Source organism: Bombina bombina, chromosome 2 (genome assembly GCF_027579735.1).
Source record: "Bombina bombina isolate aBomBom1 chromosome 2, aBomBom1.pri, whole genome shotgun sequence".
Lineage (NCBI taxonomy): Eukaryota > Metazoa > Chordata > Amphibia > Anura > Bombinatoridae > Bombina > Bombina bombina.
The window spans coordinates 819,318,556-819,341,243 of record NC_069500.1 but is presented as its reverse complement, the minus strand read 5'-3'; the positions used below and the strand labels follow the sequence as shown (position 1 = coordinate 819,341,243).

The following is a 22,688-nucleotide window of genomic DNA, read 5'->3' as shown; positions in this document are numbered from 1 at the left end:
AGGAGCATCTCCGGCAACTCCGTTCCACGTGGGTGCAGATTCAGGACTGCCTTTATCGTTCTATACAGCGCCAAAAGTTCCAGGCTGATCGTAGGCGTCTGCCCGCGCCTTCCTACCAGGTTGGTGAGAGAGTTTGGCTGTCCTCCCGCAACTTGAACCTTCGTGTGCCTTCCATTAAACTGGCTCCCCATTATGTTGGTCCTTTTCGAATACTCTGATGGGTCAATCCTGTGGCCTACGCTCTTGACCTTCCTCCTGCAATGCGCATCTCCAATGTTTTTCATGTCTCCCTCTTGAAACCATTGGTTTGTAATCGGTTTACCACTGTGTTGCCTCGTCCCCATCCTATCTTTGTTGACAACCATGAGGAGTATGAGGTCAGCAGCATTATTGACTCTCGCATGTCCAGGGGTCGGGTTCAGTATTTGGTTCACTGGAGGGGCTACGGTCCGGAGGAGCGTTCATGGGTTCCCTCCTCTGATGTTCATGCTCCCGCCCTCCTCCGTGCCTTCCATGCCCGTTTTCCCAATAGGCCTTTTGTCCTCCCGTGGGGAGGGGTCGATGAGGGGTGGGTACTGTCAGGGTTTTTTCCCTGTTTTGTTTGCCATGTGCTGCTGGCAGCCATTTTACTCACCTATCTTGCTTACTCTGGTGCATACTGTGTGATGCTGCTCATTTCCTGCACTTCCTTTTATGGCCAGACTGGTATACATCATCCGTGTGAGACAGGATGCAGTCTCAGATTTGTGATGTCATCACTTATTATTTAAAGGGCCTCTGTTCAGTATGCTTTGCCCTTGCGTTGTCTCAGACCTGTTTGTGAGAGCTCCTGTGTATTACCTGGCTGTCTGACGTCCCTCCTGGTTCCTGATCTCTGGCTTGTTCCTGACTCTGCTGTTCTCCTTGTTCCTGATTCCGGCTGGTCTGACTACTCGCTTTGGCTCCTGACTCGGCTCGTCTGACTACCAGCTATGGTTTTGATTCCTGGCTTGTTATTTGACTTGTGGACTTTTTATTATTTTTTGCAATTAATAAAAGGTGTGATTATTTTTGCACTTCTCATCTCAGTATGATTCCTGGCACCCTGAGAGATAGGTCTTCTACGCAATTTAAGAAGGCCTCCCTCTTTACCTGGTTTGAAGATAGTCTTGACAGGAGAAATCTGCCCCTTGGAGGGCAAGACTTGAATCCTATTTTGTAACCCTGTGATACAATGTCCACAGCTCACAGATCTGGGACATCGCGTATCCAAGCCTGTTGAAAAAAATTAAAGCCTGCCCACCACTTGATCCAGGATTGGACCGGGGGTGGACCCTTCATGCGGATTTGGAGTCAGCGGTAGGCTTCTTGTTTTGCTTTCCCTTATTTCAAGGCTGGCTGGACTTCCAAGAGGACCTGGATTAGTCTGGTTTGGAAGAAGAGGAGGAAGACTTCAGTCCCTTAAAATTGAGAAAAGAACGAAAATTAGAAGTCTTAGGTCTATTCTTCTTGTCCTGAGGTAAGAAAGATTCCTTTCCACCTAAAAATTTCAGAAATGATTTCCGCCAGACCAGGACCGAATAGGGTTTTACCTTTATAAGGTAAAGCCAAAAGCTTAGCCTTTGAAGAAACATCAGCCGACTAAGATTTTAACCACAGAGCTCTACAAGCTAGGACAGTGAAGCTAGACATCTTAGCTCCCAGTCTAATTACATGCATGTTGGCATCACAGATAAAGGTATTGGCTAATTTAAGAACCTTGATCCTATTTTGGATCTCATCAATCGTAGTCTCCTCTGATATCAGACCATACAAGGCATTGCACCAGTAAGATGCTGCACACGCAACTTTAGCAATACTTGCTGCAGGTGGATGTACATCTTCTTAAAGTAAGCCTCTAGCTTCTTATCCATGGGATCTTTAAAGGCACAACTATCTTCTATAGGAATCTTAGTTCTTTTAGCAAGAGTAGAGATAGCTCCTTCTACCTTAGGCACCGTACGCCATGAGTCACGAATGGAGTCAGCAACAGGAAACTTTTTTAAAAACAGGGGAAGGGGAAAAAGGAACCCTAGGCCTATCCCATTCCTGAGCTATAATTTCAGACATCTTGTCTGGAACAGGAAAAACATCCTCAGAAGAGGGAGAATCATTAACTCTGTTAAGTTTAGAAGACCTTTTAGGGTTGACAACAACCATAGGATCATAGTCATCCAAAGTAGCTAGAACCTCATTCAGTAGCAACCAGAGATATTCAAGCTAAAATCTGAAATTAACTTCTTCAAATTCAGAAGATTTTCCCCCCATAGTATCAGAGTCTGAGAGTTCACCTTCAGAAGCTACTGAAGTATCCTCCTCATCAGACATCTTAGAAAGGTTGACCAGCACAGATTTATAGGGATCAGAAACTTTGCTAACAGAAATATGTTTAGATTTCCTCTTGAGCTTACCCGAAGAGGGAAAAGCAGCTAAAGCTGCAGACACTGCAGAGGTTATCTGCACAGAAAAATCTCCTGGTAAATAAACACCAGCAGGAGGTTGAGAGGAACCGCAGGACACTGAATTAGAAACTACTAAGGATTGAGACGTTTGAGGAGAAAGCTGAGGCATGTCATGAACAGCATTATCCTGAAAGACATTTGGCTCTGAAGGGAGTAATTTATCTTAAAATGTTAACGTCTAAGATAAGGATGAGGAACGAAATTGCCTAGGGAGCACAATTGGAGCCTCTAAACATTTATCTAATGTAATAGATTAATCCTTTTCTGTGTCCATTATAACTGAACTGGTTCCCACTAATAACAATAAAAATAAAATGATATAATTCTTTTAAGTAATAAAGAAATAAACTTAAAAAGGCAAACCTCACACACTTCTAATCCCACAGGCAACAGAATCGTCCTACAATACTGAGGAGTGATATATGCCACTAGTAAAAGGAAAAAAGGACTGTCTCACAGTGAACAAGGGTCTTCTTCTAATAACAGACAATCCGATCGTTAGAAGTCACCAGCCGCAATAGCCGACACCTACAAAGCTCCGCTCTTCAAATGTGACTGTGATCGCAACGCAAGAGCGGAGAATCACGTGAGCGGCAAAGAAAAGGAAACTGCGCCACAAGTAAAAGCGCACGTTCCGTAACTGCTGTGACAGACAGAAATAAAAAACTTTTTAGTACCTATTGTACCGGATTGTATAAATCCCTACTGACAGTCAAATAAAATATCAGGGAAGAATAAAAACCTAAGCTCTCCTTCAGCCAGTCTCATAATATGGAGAAATTCCTAGCAAACTGCTATATATTAACTCTTTAAATTACTAAACATACAAATGTGCCTGCAAGAAACTGCCCAATATTTGTATCTAGTATAAAATACTCCCAAATAGATCCACTTGAGGATTTAACCTCTAAAGTGCAACCTTCAGTACCTAGAAGGCAAACTTACCTGTGGATCCAGCTGCAGGGCAGATAACAGCTACTTAGGTGTGACAGGTACTTCACTCCCTGTCATGGACCTGTAGTAAAAGAAAGAACAGAGTAACCAACCCTGGCTTTCTGCAAAGGAGTAGCAAACGTCTTAGAAGTAAAGCAAAGACCACATAGCCGCCTTCTAACTGCTAAAAGCAACCACTACTCTTACTAAAGAGATTGACGTGGACACGGCTAGACCCCAATCCTTGCTTGCAGGGAAAAGTACCCATAAAAGGATTAAATATCTTAAGACACTGTCTTCGCACATCCTCCGTTGACAGAGGCAAAGAGAATGACTGGGGATTATGGGTAAGGGAAGGTACACTTAACAGCTTTGCTGGGGTGCTCTTTGACTCCTCCTGCTGGCCAGGAGTTGAATATCACACTAGTAATTGGAATGACGTTGTGGACTCCCCATGCCATAGGAAAGAAATTAGTATTTTCCATATATGGAGAACAAAGGGCTATTGTGTCTGTCAGTTTTGGTTGACCTCACAGTTTCTATCCTTTTTAGAATCCTAGTTGAAAAAGAGGGCGCCACATAGCGTAATAAAGTTTGAGATAACTTCAAGGTAAAATGAACTTTGTATGGAATAAATATCTTTTAACTTTTACGGAGGTTGTCCTTTTTGCTTTTATCGGCAATTTGCAAGGGTCAAGGTGTCACACATTATTTGCAGTGTGAATCTAATACAGCAATATCACGTTGGTCAAGAAAGTGAGCGATCCGACACAGGAGTCAGACAGAATCACTCGACCTGCATACAGACGCAGTATACCACAGACATCAGTGTACTAACCACTGTGAGTGTTAGCCGGCTTGTCAGCACCAGTCATAGTACGGTGCATTTACATTTGGTAAGCATTTTTGATTCATTTTACCTTGAAGTTATCTCAAACTTTATTACGCTATGTGGCGCCCTCTTTTTCAACTTTAATTCTACAGAATCCCCACACCGAGGATCAGAGGAGCTGCCATCAACGGAACAACAACCACCACGGAGCTGCATTCACTCCACCCTTCTTGTCTCATAGGAGTCATTTGGCAATATCGATCCAATCATCAAACTGACGGTTTGTGCAGTGACTGATTCACACTTTTCTTTAGCGCACCCCTATTGTTTGGATCCCTCCCTGGATTCCAAATTTATTTTTTTTTAGAATCCTTACTGTTCAAAATGGGTTTAATCGTGAAAATTAGATACCTGTATAGCGCACAACCTCGAACTTTATCGACTTGCGGCACTAATAAGAGGTATTATTTTACCGATCTCGGAAGGATGAAAGGCTGAGTGGACCTTGCTGGGATAGAACCTGCAACCCTTGGGTTGCCACAGATCTCTGTAACAGTGCATTAGCATGATGAGCTATTTGTCCGGCTTTTATCGTGTTTAATTGTGATTACTCGAGAAACTCGACAACCAATTCAGGCGGAAAGCAAAAATCCATTTCGGGAGCCAATCGACCAAAAAGTGACACGTGTTTAAACTCTGAAGTTCCAGAGCAGCAATGCATTACTGGGAGCTACCGGAACACATCACCTGAACCAATGACAAGTGGCATATGTGATTAGCCACCAATCACCAGATAGCTCCCTATTTTTGGGGGAGCTAAGACTCACAAACACAAACACATGTAAATATTAAAAATTTAGAATTTCTCAGTCCAAGATAAAATATAAAACATCACAGGTTATCCAAATAAGGAGTTTCTGTCCCCTAGGGCGGCTCCTCTTCAAAAGGTTAGGGATCACAAGAAGAATTCTAAAATGAAATACATAAAGAGCACCTCATAGTGCAGACTGTGTGGCAGATGTATTAAAGCAGTGTAAAAGCCCCAAATTGGTAACTCACACTTTTAAATGGCACTGCCAATTTACAATGAATAGGGCATACAAGGCAAGCTGGTTATCACCGTCACCAACTGACTGACTCTCCGGTTAGCTCCTCCTAAATTCCTGTCGATCCCAAATCTTCTTGGCTTTAGACAAGTTAGGACACACCAGGGTATAACAGAACAGTCAATCTTACACAATTGTAACTTTATAAATAAAAACTTTGAATAAAATCGAGTTCCAAAACAGCATGCAACTAGTTTCTCAGCTCAAAAGTGAGCCGCTTCATCAGGCATTTTTAGGTCCTCCTTATATGCATCATCACTAAGGTTTGTTGCTATAAAGATGAAAATTGTTTAAAGATGTCTTAATCATAACAACATAATATACATAAAATATTAAAGTACATAAAATACATGTCATACATGATAAAATACCTGCTTAATCTATTTGCATAACATGACTTCCGATTGTCTAATAGAATCACGTGACCACAATGCAGTAAAAGTATTTTGTATGCAATGGTCTCTTTTATGATTTGCAGCAGTCTAGGACGTTATGCAAATAGATTGAGCAGATATTTTATTATGTACAGTGGCGTCACTAGGGTTGGTGTCACCCCCAACTATGATTGCTACCTTTTTAATAATAAAATACCAGCCATCCTAATTACCAGCCAGATAGGACAGATAGATAGACAGCAACATAGACAGACAGACAGAGGCAGACAGGAAGACAGATAGATAGATGGACATACAGATAGATTGATTGATGGATGGATAGATAGATATAGACAGGCAAAAACATAGACAAGACTGATAGATAGCAACATAGACAGACAGATGACAGACAGATACATAGACAGACAGATGACAGATAGATAGATAGATAGATAGATAGATAGATACAGGCAGATAGATAGACCGATACAGGCAAACAGACAGATAGATACATAGACAGACCGATACAGACAGACAGATAGCAACATAGACAGACAGATGACAGACAGATAGATACACAGACAGATAGATAGATAGATAGATAGATAGATAGAGAGACAGATACAGATAGATAGATACAGACCGACAGAGGCAGACAGACAGACAGATAGAAACATAGACAGACCGATACAGACAGACAGCAACATAGACAGATGGAAGACAGACAAATAGATAGACAGATACATACATATATATAGATAGACAGACATATACAGGCAGACAGAGAGACAGACAGATAGATAGATTGCAACATAGAAAGACAGATACATAAAGACATATAGATGCAGACAGACATCTAGATAGCAACATAGAGAGACAGATGGCAGACAGGCAGATAAATAGATATATAGATAGACAGACAGATAGAAATAAAGATACAGACAGATAAAGAAACACACATTATCAACCACATGATTAAACAGAACTGGATGGCAATTGTTTAACATTAAAAAAAAAATTAAATTGTATGCACATATTGAGATTTTTCATTTTTTTTAACTAGGAAATCTGATAAAAGGCTGATACCTATTTAGTTGTTGAGAATTATAAATAACCAGTGCAGGTATTACTAAGTTACTCACAGCTCCTGTGAAGGGGACAATTCCCTCAGAGCTGCAGCTACAAAGCCTGTCAGGAAGTTACAAAACAGTCAAGGATCAAACTTCTAACCTGTCAGCTCTGTGAGGCTCCATACAGAGGCTGTAGTTCCATGCTGTCTTGCAGTGGGTGTGGTTAACTGATCCTCTATTGCTAATTAGCCAGTGGAGCTGTCAGTCAGCTCAAAGGACTCCCAGTTTGATGACATCACTATTGAACTAGTCCCCTGTAGGCTGCTGCTTTCCTGACTGAGCTTTTGTAAGTACCGCCCCTCCCTCCTGCTGATTCAGGCTGCTCTTATCCTCCACACACAGAAAGTGTCACTACACTTCTTATCTGCGTGCAGCCTGACGCATTACTCAAGTACAGTAAGTTCCAGTTCCTGACTGGTGGTGTCACCCCCTGGAGGGTGTCACCCTGGTGCGGTCCGCACTCCCCGCACCCCGATTATGACGTATTTTATGTATTCACGATTCATCATATAGTGCCAACTAAAAGTATGAGTTACCCATTTGTAATTTTTACACTGCTGTTATACATCTTCCACACAGTCTGCACTATAAGGAACTCTTTATGCTTTTTATTTTAGCTCCCATTTGTGCATTGCTACTCTTGAGCCTACCTAGAATTGCTTTTCAACAAAGGGTAACAAGAGAAGTAGATTGAAAATAAAAGTAAACTGAAAAGTTTCTTACAATTGCATGCTCCAGCTAAACAATGAAAGTTTACTTTCACGTCCCTTTCAATTGGTTTCCATAAAAATATATTTTCTAATCAAAATAATTAACAGACATGCAACAAGATGTGTGTGTCAAAAAATTTCCAATAACAATATAACTATCAACAATGTATGTAATGGTAATTTACTAAACAGGGTGTGTAGAAATCTTATTTTGTTTGCTTATAGAGCCTTGCAGCATTGTGCTTTTTCATACTTGCTGATCATTGGGGTCTGCTGGTGCCCAGTGTCCAGTCTCCAATTCATGTATGTCTTCATCTGTATCCACAACATCTGCAGGCAAGAGTAAATTAGATCAATTTCTTTGCAGGATTTTGTTGGCTAAATAACTCCCTCCATACACATTGCCACTGCATCCCCATCCTTTAACGGACAGTAAACACCTTGAGATTTTTATATAAGATGCTTAGTTACGCACAGTATACATCATTACAATAAACATTCATTATTTATTTACCCCCTTTTTATGTCATTTAGCTCTGAAAATTGTGGCTTTTCTTATTCTCAGAGTTGGAAATGCCCCCTGCTATTTTCTCAAGGCTAACTGTTACATATCTTTCACTAACTGGTTTTAACAGATAACAACTGCAAAACAATGTATTTATACTAATATTACGACTGTGGCTAGCCTTGTCAGCTGCAGACTCAAGCCCAGATAAGGGCAAATAAGGCAAGTGGTGGGTGGAGTTTGGCTACTAAAAAACAATTACAGCAAATAAATAATAAATCCTTAGACTTGGCCGATATATTATTCTATAGCAAGACAGCAGAAATGTCTTGTAATTATAAGGTGTTTACTGTCCCTTTAAGTCACCCTCCATTTATATAGACATGTTTGCCACTGTTTTTCAGTCTATAGTGAATTCACCCACTGACATGCACCAATACATACAATAATGTCACCTCAATCCCACCTTGCAAAACTTGGAATCCCATGCTCAACAGAGCAGCAATAGCGGCAACAACCAGACACCGATTGAGTGTGATTCCATTCCAAGGAATTGATTCCTCCTCTTTCATTGGTCCTAGGCTTTTGGGTTCGGATTTCTTCTTTACTACTGTGCCTTTGGAAACTGTGCAGGAGACAAACCGATCCAAAAAACATAAATAGTTGCTTTACATGCTTAAAAATGCATTCTAGTGTAAAAATTAACTGCTTTATTTCATATTCAAAGCTATTCTAGTCCATGCAAAAACTCCATAATAACCAACTTTCTAACTGCTTTTCAATCAATTATCATTTAAAAATTGACCTGATGCCATTGCAAACCTGCTCTGGCCTGTTTCAAAAGGCATTTCTTGGCTGTTTGCACACCTTATTTTCTAAAATTTTGAACATGCAAAGTTCAAATAAATGCAATAGTAAGTAAATAAAAATATAACCCAAATAATACAAACTATAAAAGTCATTTACAACTTAATTGCAGTCCTAAATTAACATTCTTCGGTACTTTGTAAATTGCACACATCATAAATTGATATGATTAATTTGAAAGAAAACAAAAAAACTGTATTCACACACATTAAAGGGACATAATACTCTAATGCTAAATCACTTGAAACTAATGCAGTATAACTGTAAAAAGCCGACAATAAAATATCCCCTTAGCATCTCTATGTAAAAAAAAGAAGTTATTTTACCTCACAATCTCCTTAGCTCAGCAGAGTAAGTTCTGTGTAAAAAGTTATACTCAGCTGCAGCCCAGCTGCAGGGAAAAAAAAAAAAAAAGAAGAAATGAACAGCAGCCAATCAGCATCAGCAGTGCTGAGGTCATGAACTCTTTTACTGTGATCTCATGAGATTTGACTTAACTCTCATGAGATTTCATTGTAAACTTCCTTTACCTGATTGGTGAAATAAGATGAGAGTGCACGAGGCTCATCCTTTCAGCTGTCCCAGGACAGACATACTAATATGCTGCTTAGAAATCCTTTACAATGGGATGTGGCTACTGAGGAACTTTTGAGGTAAAATATTTCTTTTTTACATAGAGATGTTCAGGTGATATTTTCTAGTCAGCTTTTTACAGCTATGCTGCATCACTTTCAAGTGTTTAAACATTTGGGTATTTTGGCCCTTTAATAATAAATATTGAATGATTTATTTGTCATGTTTTACTTGCACTGATTCAATTAGCATTTTACCTTTGAAGTTGAGTTGGAGGATGATATGCTTATATTCTTTTATTATCTAGTGAGTAGTTTTTTCTGCGCTAACTTTCTTTTTGTAATAAATTTCACTTGAGTTGAAGCTGCGCTTCTTTCTTGTTATTTTGTCTTGTAGGGTTTCTATGGAGATGAATAGAATACATAACCTTGTGAAGCTGCACTGGACTCAAGATTACATTATTATTGGACTTTATAACACCTCTTGCTCGGTTCTTATAAGGGTTTCTTTTAGCGCTGGATGTTTCTTTTAAAACCATTTTTTACTTTATTTTCCACCATGTATTTTTACTTCTTTGAAGGTCTCTGAAAACCTTTGAAAAAACAAAAAGCCTTCAGAAAACGTGTGAAAAGCCTTGTTTACATAATATGAGTGGTTTAACTAATTCAAACAGTGACTCTTCTAATGGAATGGAATGACTAAGAAAAGGAAGCAAAAAATAAATCACCAGTTCTCAAGTTCTCAGAAAACAAAGAACATTTTATTTTTATAATTGAATTTCTCATTAATGACTCAATTTAAAGTGACAAAACTACTTAGCGCACTTAGGTACACTAAAAAAATGACAAATCCTTAACCATTTTACTGCCCCAAGAAGAGAGGTATCACTTAAATACAGTATTGTCTCATGACATTAGTAAATTTTACTCATACGAAGGACTTATCTTGTATTCCTTGACTCAAGAAGGATGGATCTCTTTGCTAGACTATGTAAAGGCAAAGACATAAAGAAAACTTATACCTACCGTATGTTTTAAAAAGCATGGTCTATAAGATTGTAACGCCGAATGCTGCTTTGTAGACACAAAATAGTACAATTAAGTAAAAATATGCAAGAAGTAGGAGCCCTTAAATGCACTACATAACTGTTCTACTGAAGATTTCTAATGATAGACCAATGAAGCTGCAGCGGCTGTAATTGATTAAGCTTGGACCATAAAAGGAACATGGGTTCATAAAACATCATAATCACAGTCCAAGTCTAATTATCTATACAAAAGAATGGAAGATTTCTGACTTTTTGACACCAGTATTAAGGATTGTAAAGAAAATCAAGACTTTTTTTCTGAATTTATCAAGCCTCTGAATAAAACAATAAAGTGAATATCCCATTGAGGAAATACCTTTGTCATGAAAAGTGCTTTTCATATTCAAATGAACACAAAGAACATCTTCCTTGGAATCTCATTTTACAAGTCTAACTGGCAAAAATTTGCCCTTATTTATTCCCTACCATTACTCCTAGGAATTACTTTTCCCTACCACTAGGAGGAGGCAAAGGTTCCCAAACCCCAAGAGCTCTATAAATCCCCTCCCACCTGTGGTTGAAGAATGAAGATGTGCATTTTATTCTTCAGAGAGAGGGGCTTTAAATCTATGTTGAGTCCCGTTTTCCCCTCAGAGTACAGTGTTTGTACAAATCTTAATATGCTTACAATAACAGTTGAGATTAAATTAAAGAAATGCCACCCAAAAAAAAGAAACAAAAATTTGAAGATTGGCGACCCTTAGGCCTAGCTTTTTTAGGAAGAAAAGCCCCTTTCCACCGTGACCGTGAGACTTAGAAACAATCGCCTAGATTACGAGTTTTGTCGGTAAAGACCTGCGGTGCTAACGAGCCTTTTTTTTCCCAGCGCACCCTTAAGACAACGCTGGTATTACGAGTTCTCTGAATGGCTTCGTTAGCCTCAGAAAAGTGAGCGTTGAGCCAAATTTAGCTCCACTTCAACCCTCAATACCAGCGTTGCTTACGGTAGCGGTAAGCTGGAAAAAACGTGCTAGTGCACAATTTCCCCTTAGCAAACAATGGGGCTGAGCTGGCTGAAAAAAAACCTAACACCTGCAAAAAAGCAGCGATCAGCTCCTAACGCAGCCACATTGTTTCCTATGGGGAAACACTTTCTAAGTCTACACCTAACACCCTAACATGAACCCCGAGTTTAAACACCCCTAATCTTACACTTATTAACCCATAATCTGCTGCCCCCGCTATCGCTGACACCTGCATTATACTATTAACCCCTAATCTGCCGCTCCGGACACCGCCGCAACCTACATTATAGCTATGAACCCCTAATCTGCTGTCCCTAACATCGCCAACACCTATATTATATTTATTAACCCCTAATCTGTCCCCCCCAACGTCGTCGTCGCCACCTACCTACACTTATTAACCCCTAATCTGCCGACCGGACATTGCCACCACTATAATAAATGTATTAACCCCTAAACCGCCGCAATCCCGCCTCGCAAACACTATAATAAATTGTATTTACCCCTAATCTGCCCTCCCTAACATCGCCGCCACCTACCTACACTTATTAACCCCTAATCTCATGCCCCCAACATCGCCGCTACTATAATAAAGTTATTAACCCCTAAACCTAAGTCTAACCCTAACCCCCCTAAGTTAAATATAATTTAAATAAAATTACTATCATTAAATAAATTAATCCTATTTAAAACTAAATACTTACCTATAAAATAAACCCTAATATAGCTACAATATAACTATTAGTTACATTGTAGCTATTTTAGGATTTATATTTATTTTGCAGGCAACTTTGTATTTATTTTAACTAGGTACAATAGCTATTAAATAGTTAATAACTATTTAAAAGTTACCTAGTAAAAATAATTACAAAATTACCTGTAAAATAAATCCTAACCTAAGTTACAAATAACACTACACTATCAATAAATTAATTAAAGAAATTAACTACAATTATCTAAACTAAAATACAATTAAATAAACTAAACTATAATACAAAAACAAACACTAAATTACAAAAAATAAAAAAATATTCCAAGAATTTTAATCTAATTAAACCTAATCTAAGCCCCCTAATAAAATAAAAAATCCCCCAAAATAATAAAATTCCCTACCCTAAACTAAATTACAAAGTAATTAGCTCTTTTACCAGCCCTTAAAATGGCTTTTTGCGGGGCATTGCCCCAAAGTAATCAGCTCTTTTACCTGTAAAAAAAAAAAATACAATCCCCCCCAACATTACAACCCACCACCCACACACCCCTACTCTAAACCCACCCGATCCCCCCTTAAAAAACCTAACACTACCCCCCTGAAGATCACCCTACCTTGAGCCAGCCGGCCACCGATGGGCCAGAAGTGGACATCCGGAGCGGCAGAAGTCTTCATCCGATCGGGGCAGAAGAGGTCCTCCAAGCGGCAGATGTCTTCATCCAAGCGGAATCTTCTATCTTCAATCAACCGGAGCGGAGCCATCTTGACTCCAGCCGACGCGGAGCCATCCACTTCTTCCGAAGTCCTAAGGCCGAATGAAGGTTCCTTTAAATGACATCACCCAAGATGGCGTCCCTTGAATTCCGATTGGCTGATAGGATTCTATCAGCCAATCGGAATTAAGGTAGGAAAAATCCGATTGGTTGACCTCGCATTCTATTGGCTCATCCAATCAGATTTTTTCTACCTTAATTCCGATTGGCTGATAGAATCCTATCAGCCAATCGGAATTTGAGGGACGCCATCTTGGATGACGTCATTTAAAGGAACCTTCATTCGGCCTTAGGACATCGGAAGAAGAGGATGGCTCCGCGTCGGCTGGATTCAAGATGGCTCCGCTCCGGTTGATTGAAGATAGAAGATGCCGATTGGATGAAGAGATCTGCCGCTTGGAGGACCTCTTCTGCCCTGATCGGATGAAGACTTCTGCCGCTCCAGATGACCACTTCTGGCCCATCGGTGGCCGGCTGGCTGAAGACGGCTCAAGGTAGGGTGATCTTCACGGGGGTAGTGTTATTTTTTTTAAGGGGGGATCGGGTGGGTTTAGAATAGGGGTGTGTGGGTGGTGGGTTGTAATGTTGGGGGGGGATTGTATTTTTTTTTTACAGGTAAAAGAGCTGATTACTTTGGGGCAATGCCCCGCAAAAAGCCATTTTAAGGGCTGGTAAAAGAGCTGATTACTTTGTAATTTAGTTTAGGGTAGGGAATTTTATTATTTTGGGGGGCTTTTTATTTTATTAGGGGGCTTAGATTAGGTGCAATTAGATTAAAATTCTTGTAATATTTTTTATTTTTTGTAATTTAGTGTTTGTTTTTTTGTATTATAGTTTAGTTTATTTAATTGTATTTTATTTTAAATAATTGTAGGTAATTTATTTAATTAATTTATTGATAGTGTAGTGTTAGGTGTATTTGTAACTTAGGTTATGATTTATTTTACAGGTAATTTTGTAATTATTTTAACTAGGTAGCTATTAAATAGTTATTAACTATTTAATAGCTATTGTACCTAGTTAAAATAAATAAAAAGTTGCCTGTAAAATAAATATAAATCCTAAAATAGCTACAATATAACTATTAGTTATAATGTAGCTATATTAGGGTTTATTTTATAGGTATTTAGTTTTAAATAGGATTAATTTATTTAATTATAGTAATTTTAGTTAGTTTTATTTAAATTATATTTAAGTTGGGGGGGTTAGGGTTAGACTTAGGTTTAGGGGTTAATAACTTTATTATTATTAGCGGCGACGTTGGGGGCGGGAGATTAGGGGTTAGTAATTGTAGGTAGGTGGCGGCGATGTTAGGGAGGGCAGATTAGGGATTAATAAAAGTTATTATAGTGTTTGCGAGGCGGGAGTGCGGCGGTTTAGGGGTTAATACATTTATTATAGTGGTGGCGATGTCCGGTTGGCAGATTAGGGGTTAATAAGTGTAGGTAGGTGGCGGCGACGTTGGGGGGGGGCAGATTAGGGGTTAATAAATATAATATAGGTGTCGGCGATGTTAGGGACAGCAGATTAGGGGTTCATAGCTATAATGTAGGTGGCGGCGATGTCCGGTCGGCAGATTAGGGGTTAAATCATTTTTAATATAGTGTTTGCGATGTGGGGGGGGCCTCGGTTTAGGGGTTCATAGGTAGTTTAAGGGTGTTAGTGTACTTTATAGCACTGTAGTTAAGAGCTTTGTGTTCCAGCGTTAGCATATAAAACTGTTAACTGCTGACTTTTTTTTGCGGTTGGAGTCTTGGCGGTAGAGGCTGTACCGCTCACTTCTTCCAAGACTCGTAATACCGGCGTTAGGCAAATCCCATAGAAAAGATAGGATATGCAATTGACGTAAGGGGATTTGCGGTAGCCTCGAGTCGTCTGACTCGTAATACCAGCGGGCGTTAAAAAGCAGCGTTAAGACCCCTTAATGCTGCTTATTAAGGCTAACGCAGAACTCGTAATCTAGGTGTATGTCTTCTGACCAAGATTTTAGCCACAAGGCTCTACGAGACAGAATGGAAAGACTGGAAGCCTTAGCACTCAGACACACAACCTGCATACTTGCATCCCAGATAAAGGAATTTGCCAGTTTTAATGCCTTAATTCTTTCCTGGATTTCCTCCAAAGTAGTCTCCTCCATAACTAAATCAGAAAAGGAGTCACACTAATACGAGGCCACACCAGCAACCTCCGCCATAGCAGCCACAGGTTGCCATAGCAAACCCTGATGAAGGAAAATTTTTCTCAAATAACCCTCCAGCTTCCTATCCATGGGGTCTTTAAAAGAGGTACAATCCTACAGAGAAATATTAGTTCTCTTGGCCAATGTGGATATTGCGCCATCCACCTTAGAAATAGTACGACAGAGCTCCAGCATTGGAGTCCGCGATAGGAAACATCTTTTTAAAAACAGGAGATCGGGAAAAAGGAATCCCGGCTTCTCCCATTCCTGCAAAATAATATCTGATCTGGAACACTTCCACAGACCTAGGTTTGATATCAAAAACCTTGTTCAGTTTGGTAACCTTAGGAGCCTCAGAAGTTATAGCTTCTGAGTATTCCAGAGTAGCCAGAACCTCCTTAAGCAATAACCGGGGGTGCTCAAGCTTAAACCTAAAACTAACCTCCTCTGAATCTACTGGATTAACTAAAGTAGAATCTGAATCAGAGATCTCACCCTCAGAGGCTGCTGAAGAATGGTCATCCTCAGATAATTGGGATAAACTGACCAAAACATCCTTGGCGTTAGTTGTTATTCCTGATTTAGAGGAAATATATTTAGACTTCCTTTTTCTCTTACCCGAAATAGGTAAGGCAAACAGAGCCGCAGAAACCGCAGAGGTAAGCTGCGCTACAAAGTATCCTGGTAAAAATACTCCCCTAGGTACAAACTGAGTGGAGCCACAGGGCACTGCTTGTGTGACTGCTAAGGACAGGAGCTAAGGCATGTCAAGAGCAACAAAATCCTGAGAGGCAGAGGGCTCTGAAGGGTTAAGTTTTTTAGGAATGGCAGAATCTTTTTTTTTTTTACTGCAACATATTAGCTACACACATGGAGTAAAATTGTAAAGGAGTTATCACTTGAGCCTCTACACAGTATATTTGTCAAAATGTACTGTTCAATTCTGGCTATCCTCCATTATACCCTCTCAATGGGAAAATTCCACTTTAAATTTTTAACTTACTAAACTTTAGAAACAATCGCCTAGATTGTGCTATTGAGGGTGCGAAAGGAACGCAACAAAAAGTTGCGTTATTTCACCCTCCATAGTGCTGCCATTACAAGTTTCTGAAAAGCCGCCTTGTGCGTGTAATATGGTGGCGATAAGCTCAATACTGCACAAAATCCAAGGGCTGCTTTGACGTGCTCGTGCACGCTTTCCCCATAGACATCAATGGGGAGAGAGTGTTAGAAAAAAAACTAAACACCTGAAGCGCGGAATGAAATCTCTGTAAAGCAACCCCACATTGATGTCTATGGGGAAAAATAGTTACGTTTAAACCCTAACATAAACCCCAAGTCTAAACACCCCTAATCTGCCGCCCCCGATATCGCCGACACCTACATAAATTTATTAACCCCTAATCTGACTCTCCCGACATCGCCAACACCTAAATAAAGTTATTAACCCTTAATCCGCCGTTCCCCAACATTGTTGCCACTATAAAGTTATTAACCCCTATTCCCCCGCACCCCAACATTGCAGACACTATAATAAAGCTATTAACCCCTATTCCGCCGCTCCCCGACATCACCGCCACTAAATAAAGTTATTAATCCCTAAACCTCTGGCCTCCCAAATCACTGCCACTAAATAAAGCTATTAACCCCTAAACCGCCAGCCCCCCACATCGCAAAAAACTAAATTAATCTATTAACCCCTAAACCTAACAACCCCCTAACTTTATATTAAAATTACAATATCCCTTTCCTAAAGAAAAAAAAACAACTTAACTGTGAAATTAAAAAAACCTAAGTTTAAACTAACAATTAACCTAACATAACTATTATACTAAAATTAAAATAACTAAATTACACATTAAAAAAAAACTAACACTACTAAAACAATTTGTCTAAAATTACAAAAGTAAAAAATACTAATTTACTAAAATAAACACTAAATTACGAAAAATAACAAACGAAATTATCCAAAATAAAAACAAATTACACCTAATCTAATAGCCCTTTAAAAATAAAAAAGCCCCCCAAAATAAAAAAAAACCCTAGCCTACAATAAACTACCAATAGCCCTTAAAAGGGCCTTCTGTAGGGCATTGCCCTAAAGAAATCAGCTTGTTTACCTGTAAAAAAAATACAAAAACCTCCCAACAGTAAAACCCACCACCCAACCAACCCCCCAAAATAAAAAAAACTAACTCTAACAAAAAACTAAGCTACCCATTGCCCTGAAAAGGGCATTTATATGGGCATTGCCCTTAAAAGGGCATTCAGCCCTTTTACATTGCCCTAAAAAGGGCATTCAGCTCTTTTAAAAAAGCCCAAACCCTAATCTAAAAAAAAAAAAACACCCAAAAAAAGTAAAAAAAAAAACCCTAACACTAACCCCCGAAGATCCACTCACAGTTTCTGAAGTCCGGACATCCATCCTCATCCAGGCGGCAAAAAGTCTTCATTCAGACGGCATCTTCTATCGTCATCCAGGCGGTATGGAGCGGATCCATCCTTGAAGACATCCGGCGTGTAGTGTCCTCTTCACATGGTCACTGCAGTACACTGGATCTTCAATGCAAGGGAGCCTTTTCAAAATGGCGTCCCTTGCATTCCTATTGGCTGATTTGATTCTTGAAATTCAAATCAGCCAATAGGATGAGAGCTACTGAAATCCTATTGGCTAGTTCAAATCAGCCAATAGGATGAGAGCTAATGAAATTCTATTGGCTGTTCAAATCAGCCAATAGGATGAGAGCTAAAGAAATTCTATTGGCTATTCAAATCAGCAAATATAATTTCAGTAGCTCTCATCCTATTGGCTGGCATGAACAGTCAATAGGAATTTAGTAGCTCTAATTCTATTGGCTGATATGAACAGTCAATAGGATTTCAGTAGCTCTCATCCTATTGGCTGATTTGAATTTCAAAAATCAAATCAGCCAATAGGAATGCAAGGGACGCCATTTTTGAAAAGGCTCTCTTGCATTGAAGATCCAGTGAACGGCGGTGACCGTATGTCTTCAATGATGGATCTGCTCTGCGCCGCTGGGAGGAAGATAGAAGACGCCGACGGGATGAAATTAGAAGATGCCGCCTGGATGAAGATAGAAGATGCCGCCTGGATAAAGACTTCTCGCCGCCTGAGGATGGATGTCCGGACTTCAGAAACTGTGATTGGATCTTCGGGGGTTAGTGTAAGGTTTTTTTTTTAAACTTTTTGTGGGTTTTTTTTCTTTTTAGATTAGGGTTTGGGCTTTTTTAAAAGAGCAGAATGCCCATATAAATGCCCTTTTCAGGGCAATCGGTAGCTTAGGTTTTTGTTAGAGTTAGGTTTTTTATTTTTGGGGGTTGATTGGGTGGTGGGTTTTACTGTTGGGAGGTCTTTGTATTTTTTTTACAGGTAAAAGAGCTGCTTTCTTAAGGGCAATGCCTTACAAAAGGCCCTTTTAAGGGCTATTGATAGTTTATTGTAGGCTAGGAGTTTTTTTTATTTTGGGGGGGGGGGGGGTGATTTTATAGGGCTATAAGATTAGGTGTAATTGGTTTTATTTTGGATCATTTTGTTTGTTATTTTTCATAATTTAGTGTTTGTTATTTTTTGTAATTTAGTATTTTTTATTTTTTGTAATTTTAGACTTCCATTTTTTATTAGTTTTTTAAATGTGTAATTTAGTTTTTTTAATTGGTAGTTATTTTAATTTTAGTATAATAGTTATGTTAGGTTAATTGTTAGTTTAAACTTAGGTTTTTTTAATTTCACAGGTAAGTTTTTATTTATTTTAAGATAGGGATATTGTAATTTTAATTTAAAGTTAGTGGGTGATAGGTTTAGGGGTTAATCGGTTTATTTAGTAGTGGTGATGTGGGGGGTTGGCGGTTTAGGGGTTAACAGGTTTAGTTAGTGGTGGCAGTGTCGGGGAGCGGCGGAATAGGGTTTAATAACTTTATTATAGTGGCGGGGATATGGGTGGGCGGCAGATTAGGGGCTAATAAGTTTAATATACTGTTTGCGATGCGGAAGGGCCTTGGTTTAGGGGTTAATAGGTAGTTTATGGGTGTTAGTGTACTTTGTAACAGTTTAGTTATGAGTTTTTTTTAAACATTTTTGTGGCGCAAAACTCATAACTACTGGTCTCAGATAGCGGAATGGATCATGTCAGTACAGGCTAAAACGTAAACATTTTAGCCTCACTGCACAACTTGTAATACCGGCACTATTAAAATCCCAAGCAAAAACGTCATTTTTGTGAGTGCGGGATTGACATTGCGTTACAGGCTAAAATGCTTGCGGTATAGCTATACCGACATGACTCGTAATGGCAACATTACTGTTTTTACGCTGAAATTGACATTTTTTTCAGCATTAAAACTGTAACACAAAACTCGTAATCTAGGTGATTATAAACAAATGAATCACTAATTAAGCAGAAAAGCAGAGATACAGAGAAAACCCGCCAACAAGTATCAAAACCAAATGCGTGTATTTTCTCTTAAGTGTTAACACAAAACAAGAACTTGCACCTCTATCAACCCCAGTCATTGCTGGAGTGGACTCACCATCCATTATGTACCTAAACGTACTGCCAAGAGTGAGCGATATGACGAAATAATGGAATCCAGACCAGGACCAAACAAAGTCTTCCCTTTAAAGGGCAAAGAAAGGAGCCTTGCTTTATGACAGCCTCCAGCAACAATATGCCTGCTAGATAGTAAAGAGCAGGATCATTATGTACACACAGTGCCCTGAGCATACTATCCAAATAAATCCCCAAAATGAAAAGATTTGTTGAAATTAGCCCCCAGACTCCTTTATAACAATAAGGAAGAGGTATTAACCCCCAATGTGCCAGAGCATTTTGTCCTATGAAGGAAAAATAACTTACCTTGGAGTCTCTGTGGGGCAGACACAGAAAGCCAGGTATGACAGATCCAGAAGACTTCTGACAGGGACCTGGTGAAGAAAGAAAAGCAGAGTAACCAACCCTGGTTTTCCAGATGGGGGTTAGCATAAATTGTTGGAGGAGAAACAAGGACTACCCTGTTAAAAGAAAAAGAAATCTTGAATATTCTTCAGAGCACCATCTTCACAGTCCTCCTAGATTAACAAAGCCAAAGAATGACTGGGGATTATAGAAGGGGAGGGATACTTAAAGCCTTGTTGGGGTGTTCTTTGCCTCCTCCTACTGACCAGTAGTTGAATTCCCACTAGTAATTAGAATGGATTTGTGGACTCTCCATGCCATTGGAAAGAAATAACACCATCTATCTTTGGAACCGTTTCCGAAAGCTCCACACTAGCCATAAGAAAAGCAAACATTTTCTTGAATGCCGAAGTTGGCTGGACAGAAATTTTGAAGGACAGAAATCTGAGGAATTTGTTGAGACACTTTAGGTCTAAAATTGGACGGAAAGTTCCCTCCTTACGTTACGGTCTTAGAAAATTATATCAAAATCCTGCTTAAATGGCATAGGACTCCCCCCAGGGTTTCTAAAATGTTTCTGACTTCCTCGCCACTTTGTTGGCAAATGTGTTGAGCCATCGGTACGGATCTACATGTATGGTGGGATTGCCCGAAATAAACCCATTTATGGCAAGAGGTCACTGCCCTGCTCAGTTCCTTAAATATTATTTCTACCCTCACACCAGCATATGCCTTGTTGCATATTTTCGATGGCGTGGTCCCAGAAACATCATCAAGAGATTGATTATCTATATTCTATCAGCAACTAAACTATGTATAGCTCGCTATTGGAAAAAGCAGGATCCTCCACAACTCCTAGCGATTATTGCTTTGGTTGACTATATGGCCAATATGGAAAAACATTTTTATAAATCTCAAACTAAGCTAGACACATTTTGGGAGATTTAGGACCCCTGGCTACATAGATAGGGAAATTACTTTTATAGCTTCCGTGGTAGGCTAGAAACATCCAGAGAAAAATCTCCTCCCCCCATTAGCGTTTCACAGAACATCCAAGAGTTACTCTAGTCACCCTACTAAAACTAATTACCGCCCTTCTCCAATTAGACCAGAAATGCTTGGAGGCTACGAGAAATTCATAACAGTATCTTGCCCTACTTTATCTCCATATGTAGGCTGATTTACCCATAACCTAATATGATCTAACTATACTAGATTGCAATCTGCTCATGTCTTTCAGCCCAATGTTTTGATTGATATGCCTATTAAAAGAAAAAGAAATCTTGAATATTCTTCAGAGCACCATCTTCACAGTCCTCCTAGATTAACAAAGCCAAAGAATGACTGGGGATTATGGAAGGGGAGGGATACTTAAAGCCTTGTTGGGGTGTTCTTTGCCTCCTCCTACTGACCAGTAGTTGAATTCCCACTAGTAATTAGAATGGATTTGTGGACTCTCCATGCCATTGGAAAGAAATAACACCATCTATCTTTGGAACCGTTTCCGAAAGCTCCACACTAGCCATAAGAAAAGCAAACATTTTCTTAAATGCCGAAGTTGGCTGGAAATAAAAAACAGGTCTGCACTATTCCTTGGTAATGATTTCATTTATAGCCTCAAAAAGCTAAATAAAAAAAATCTCTGGGGTCTACAGACAGATTGAAAATGAAATCCAATTGCTTAATGAATCCGTAGTCTTATAATGCTGTACCCCTAAGATACTCAACATCTCCTTTAAGAGAGTTCTAAGATGTTCAATCTGAAACAGGAGAATTCAGTATCTAGAACTGAAGCTGACTACTCAAAGCCAGAAAGTACATCTTCCTCAGAGGATGGATCTGAGGATATAGAATATGAGTTTGTAAGTAGCTGAGAGGGTCAGAAGTACATGATAGGTCAGAAGAAATCAGCCTATAAGACTACCTAGGTTTAGCCTTCAACAAAGAATACCAAGAGCTCAAAGGAAATTTGATGACAAAAGTAAACTGGAAAGATGTTAAAATTGCATGCCTTATCTGAATCATGATAGTTTAATTTTGACTTTACTGTCCCTTTAATACACCACAGTAATGTACTTTAAAAAGAAGAACAAAACAAAAAAAATCTGAAAATAATGAGAGATCAGTACAACAGAAGTGAGTATAATCTAAGTAAAAAATCAGTTTGACACTTATAATTAAAGTAAAACTTACCCCCTTAAACAAATAGTAAATAGTTACTAGCAGCACAGGTGAAGCCGATTGGAACGGACAGCAGAAGCGAGAGCATAGCAAGAAACAGCCATATAATGTGGGAAACGGTATAAAGCGGTGCCAAAATACAGAACTAACTATTGACAAACAAAGCACACTAACCCGAGACAGCAGAGCAACTTGGTAGCACGCAAGGACCAAATTCAGAAGAGGAACAAAGAGACAGCACCGTGCAAAAATAAACACCTGAGTGCGCCTGCATTGCACTATGCAAAATATACGGTAACCAGGGTGCTGAACAAAGAATTGTCCGGCTCCTAAACTTTTCATATAAATAAAGATAGCACGAGAATGAA

General features: G+C 39.3%; 1 protein-coding gene across 4 annotated transcripts in view; it reads right to left on the bottom strand.

Annotated features, from left to right (window-relative positions):
* The window catches only part of JSRP1 (junctional sarcoplasmic reticulum protein 1), a 409,477-nt gene that overhangs the window by 28,729 nt on the left and 358,060 nt on the right, over nucleotides 1–22,688 (bottom strand). For all 4 annotated transcript variants that reach the window (XM_053703072.1, XM_053703071.1, XM_053703069.1 and 1 more), the window contains 2 exons: nucleotides 8,537–8,695; nucleotides 7,819–7,895 (listed from right to left, as the gene is read on the bottom strand). In XM_053703072.1, coding sequence (XP_053559047.1) covers nucleotides 7,819–7,895; nucleotides 8,537–8,695 — 236 coding nt within the window. The remainder of the gene's footprint in view (nucleotides 1–7,818; nucleotides 7,896–8,536; nucleotides 8,696–22,688) is intronic.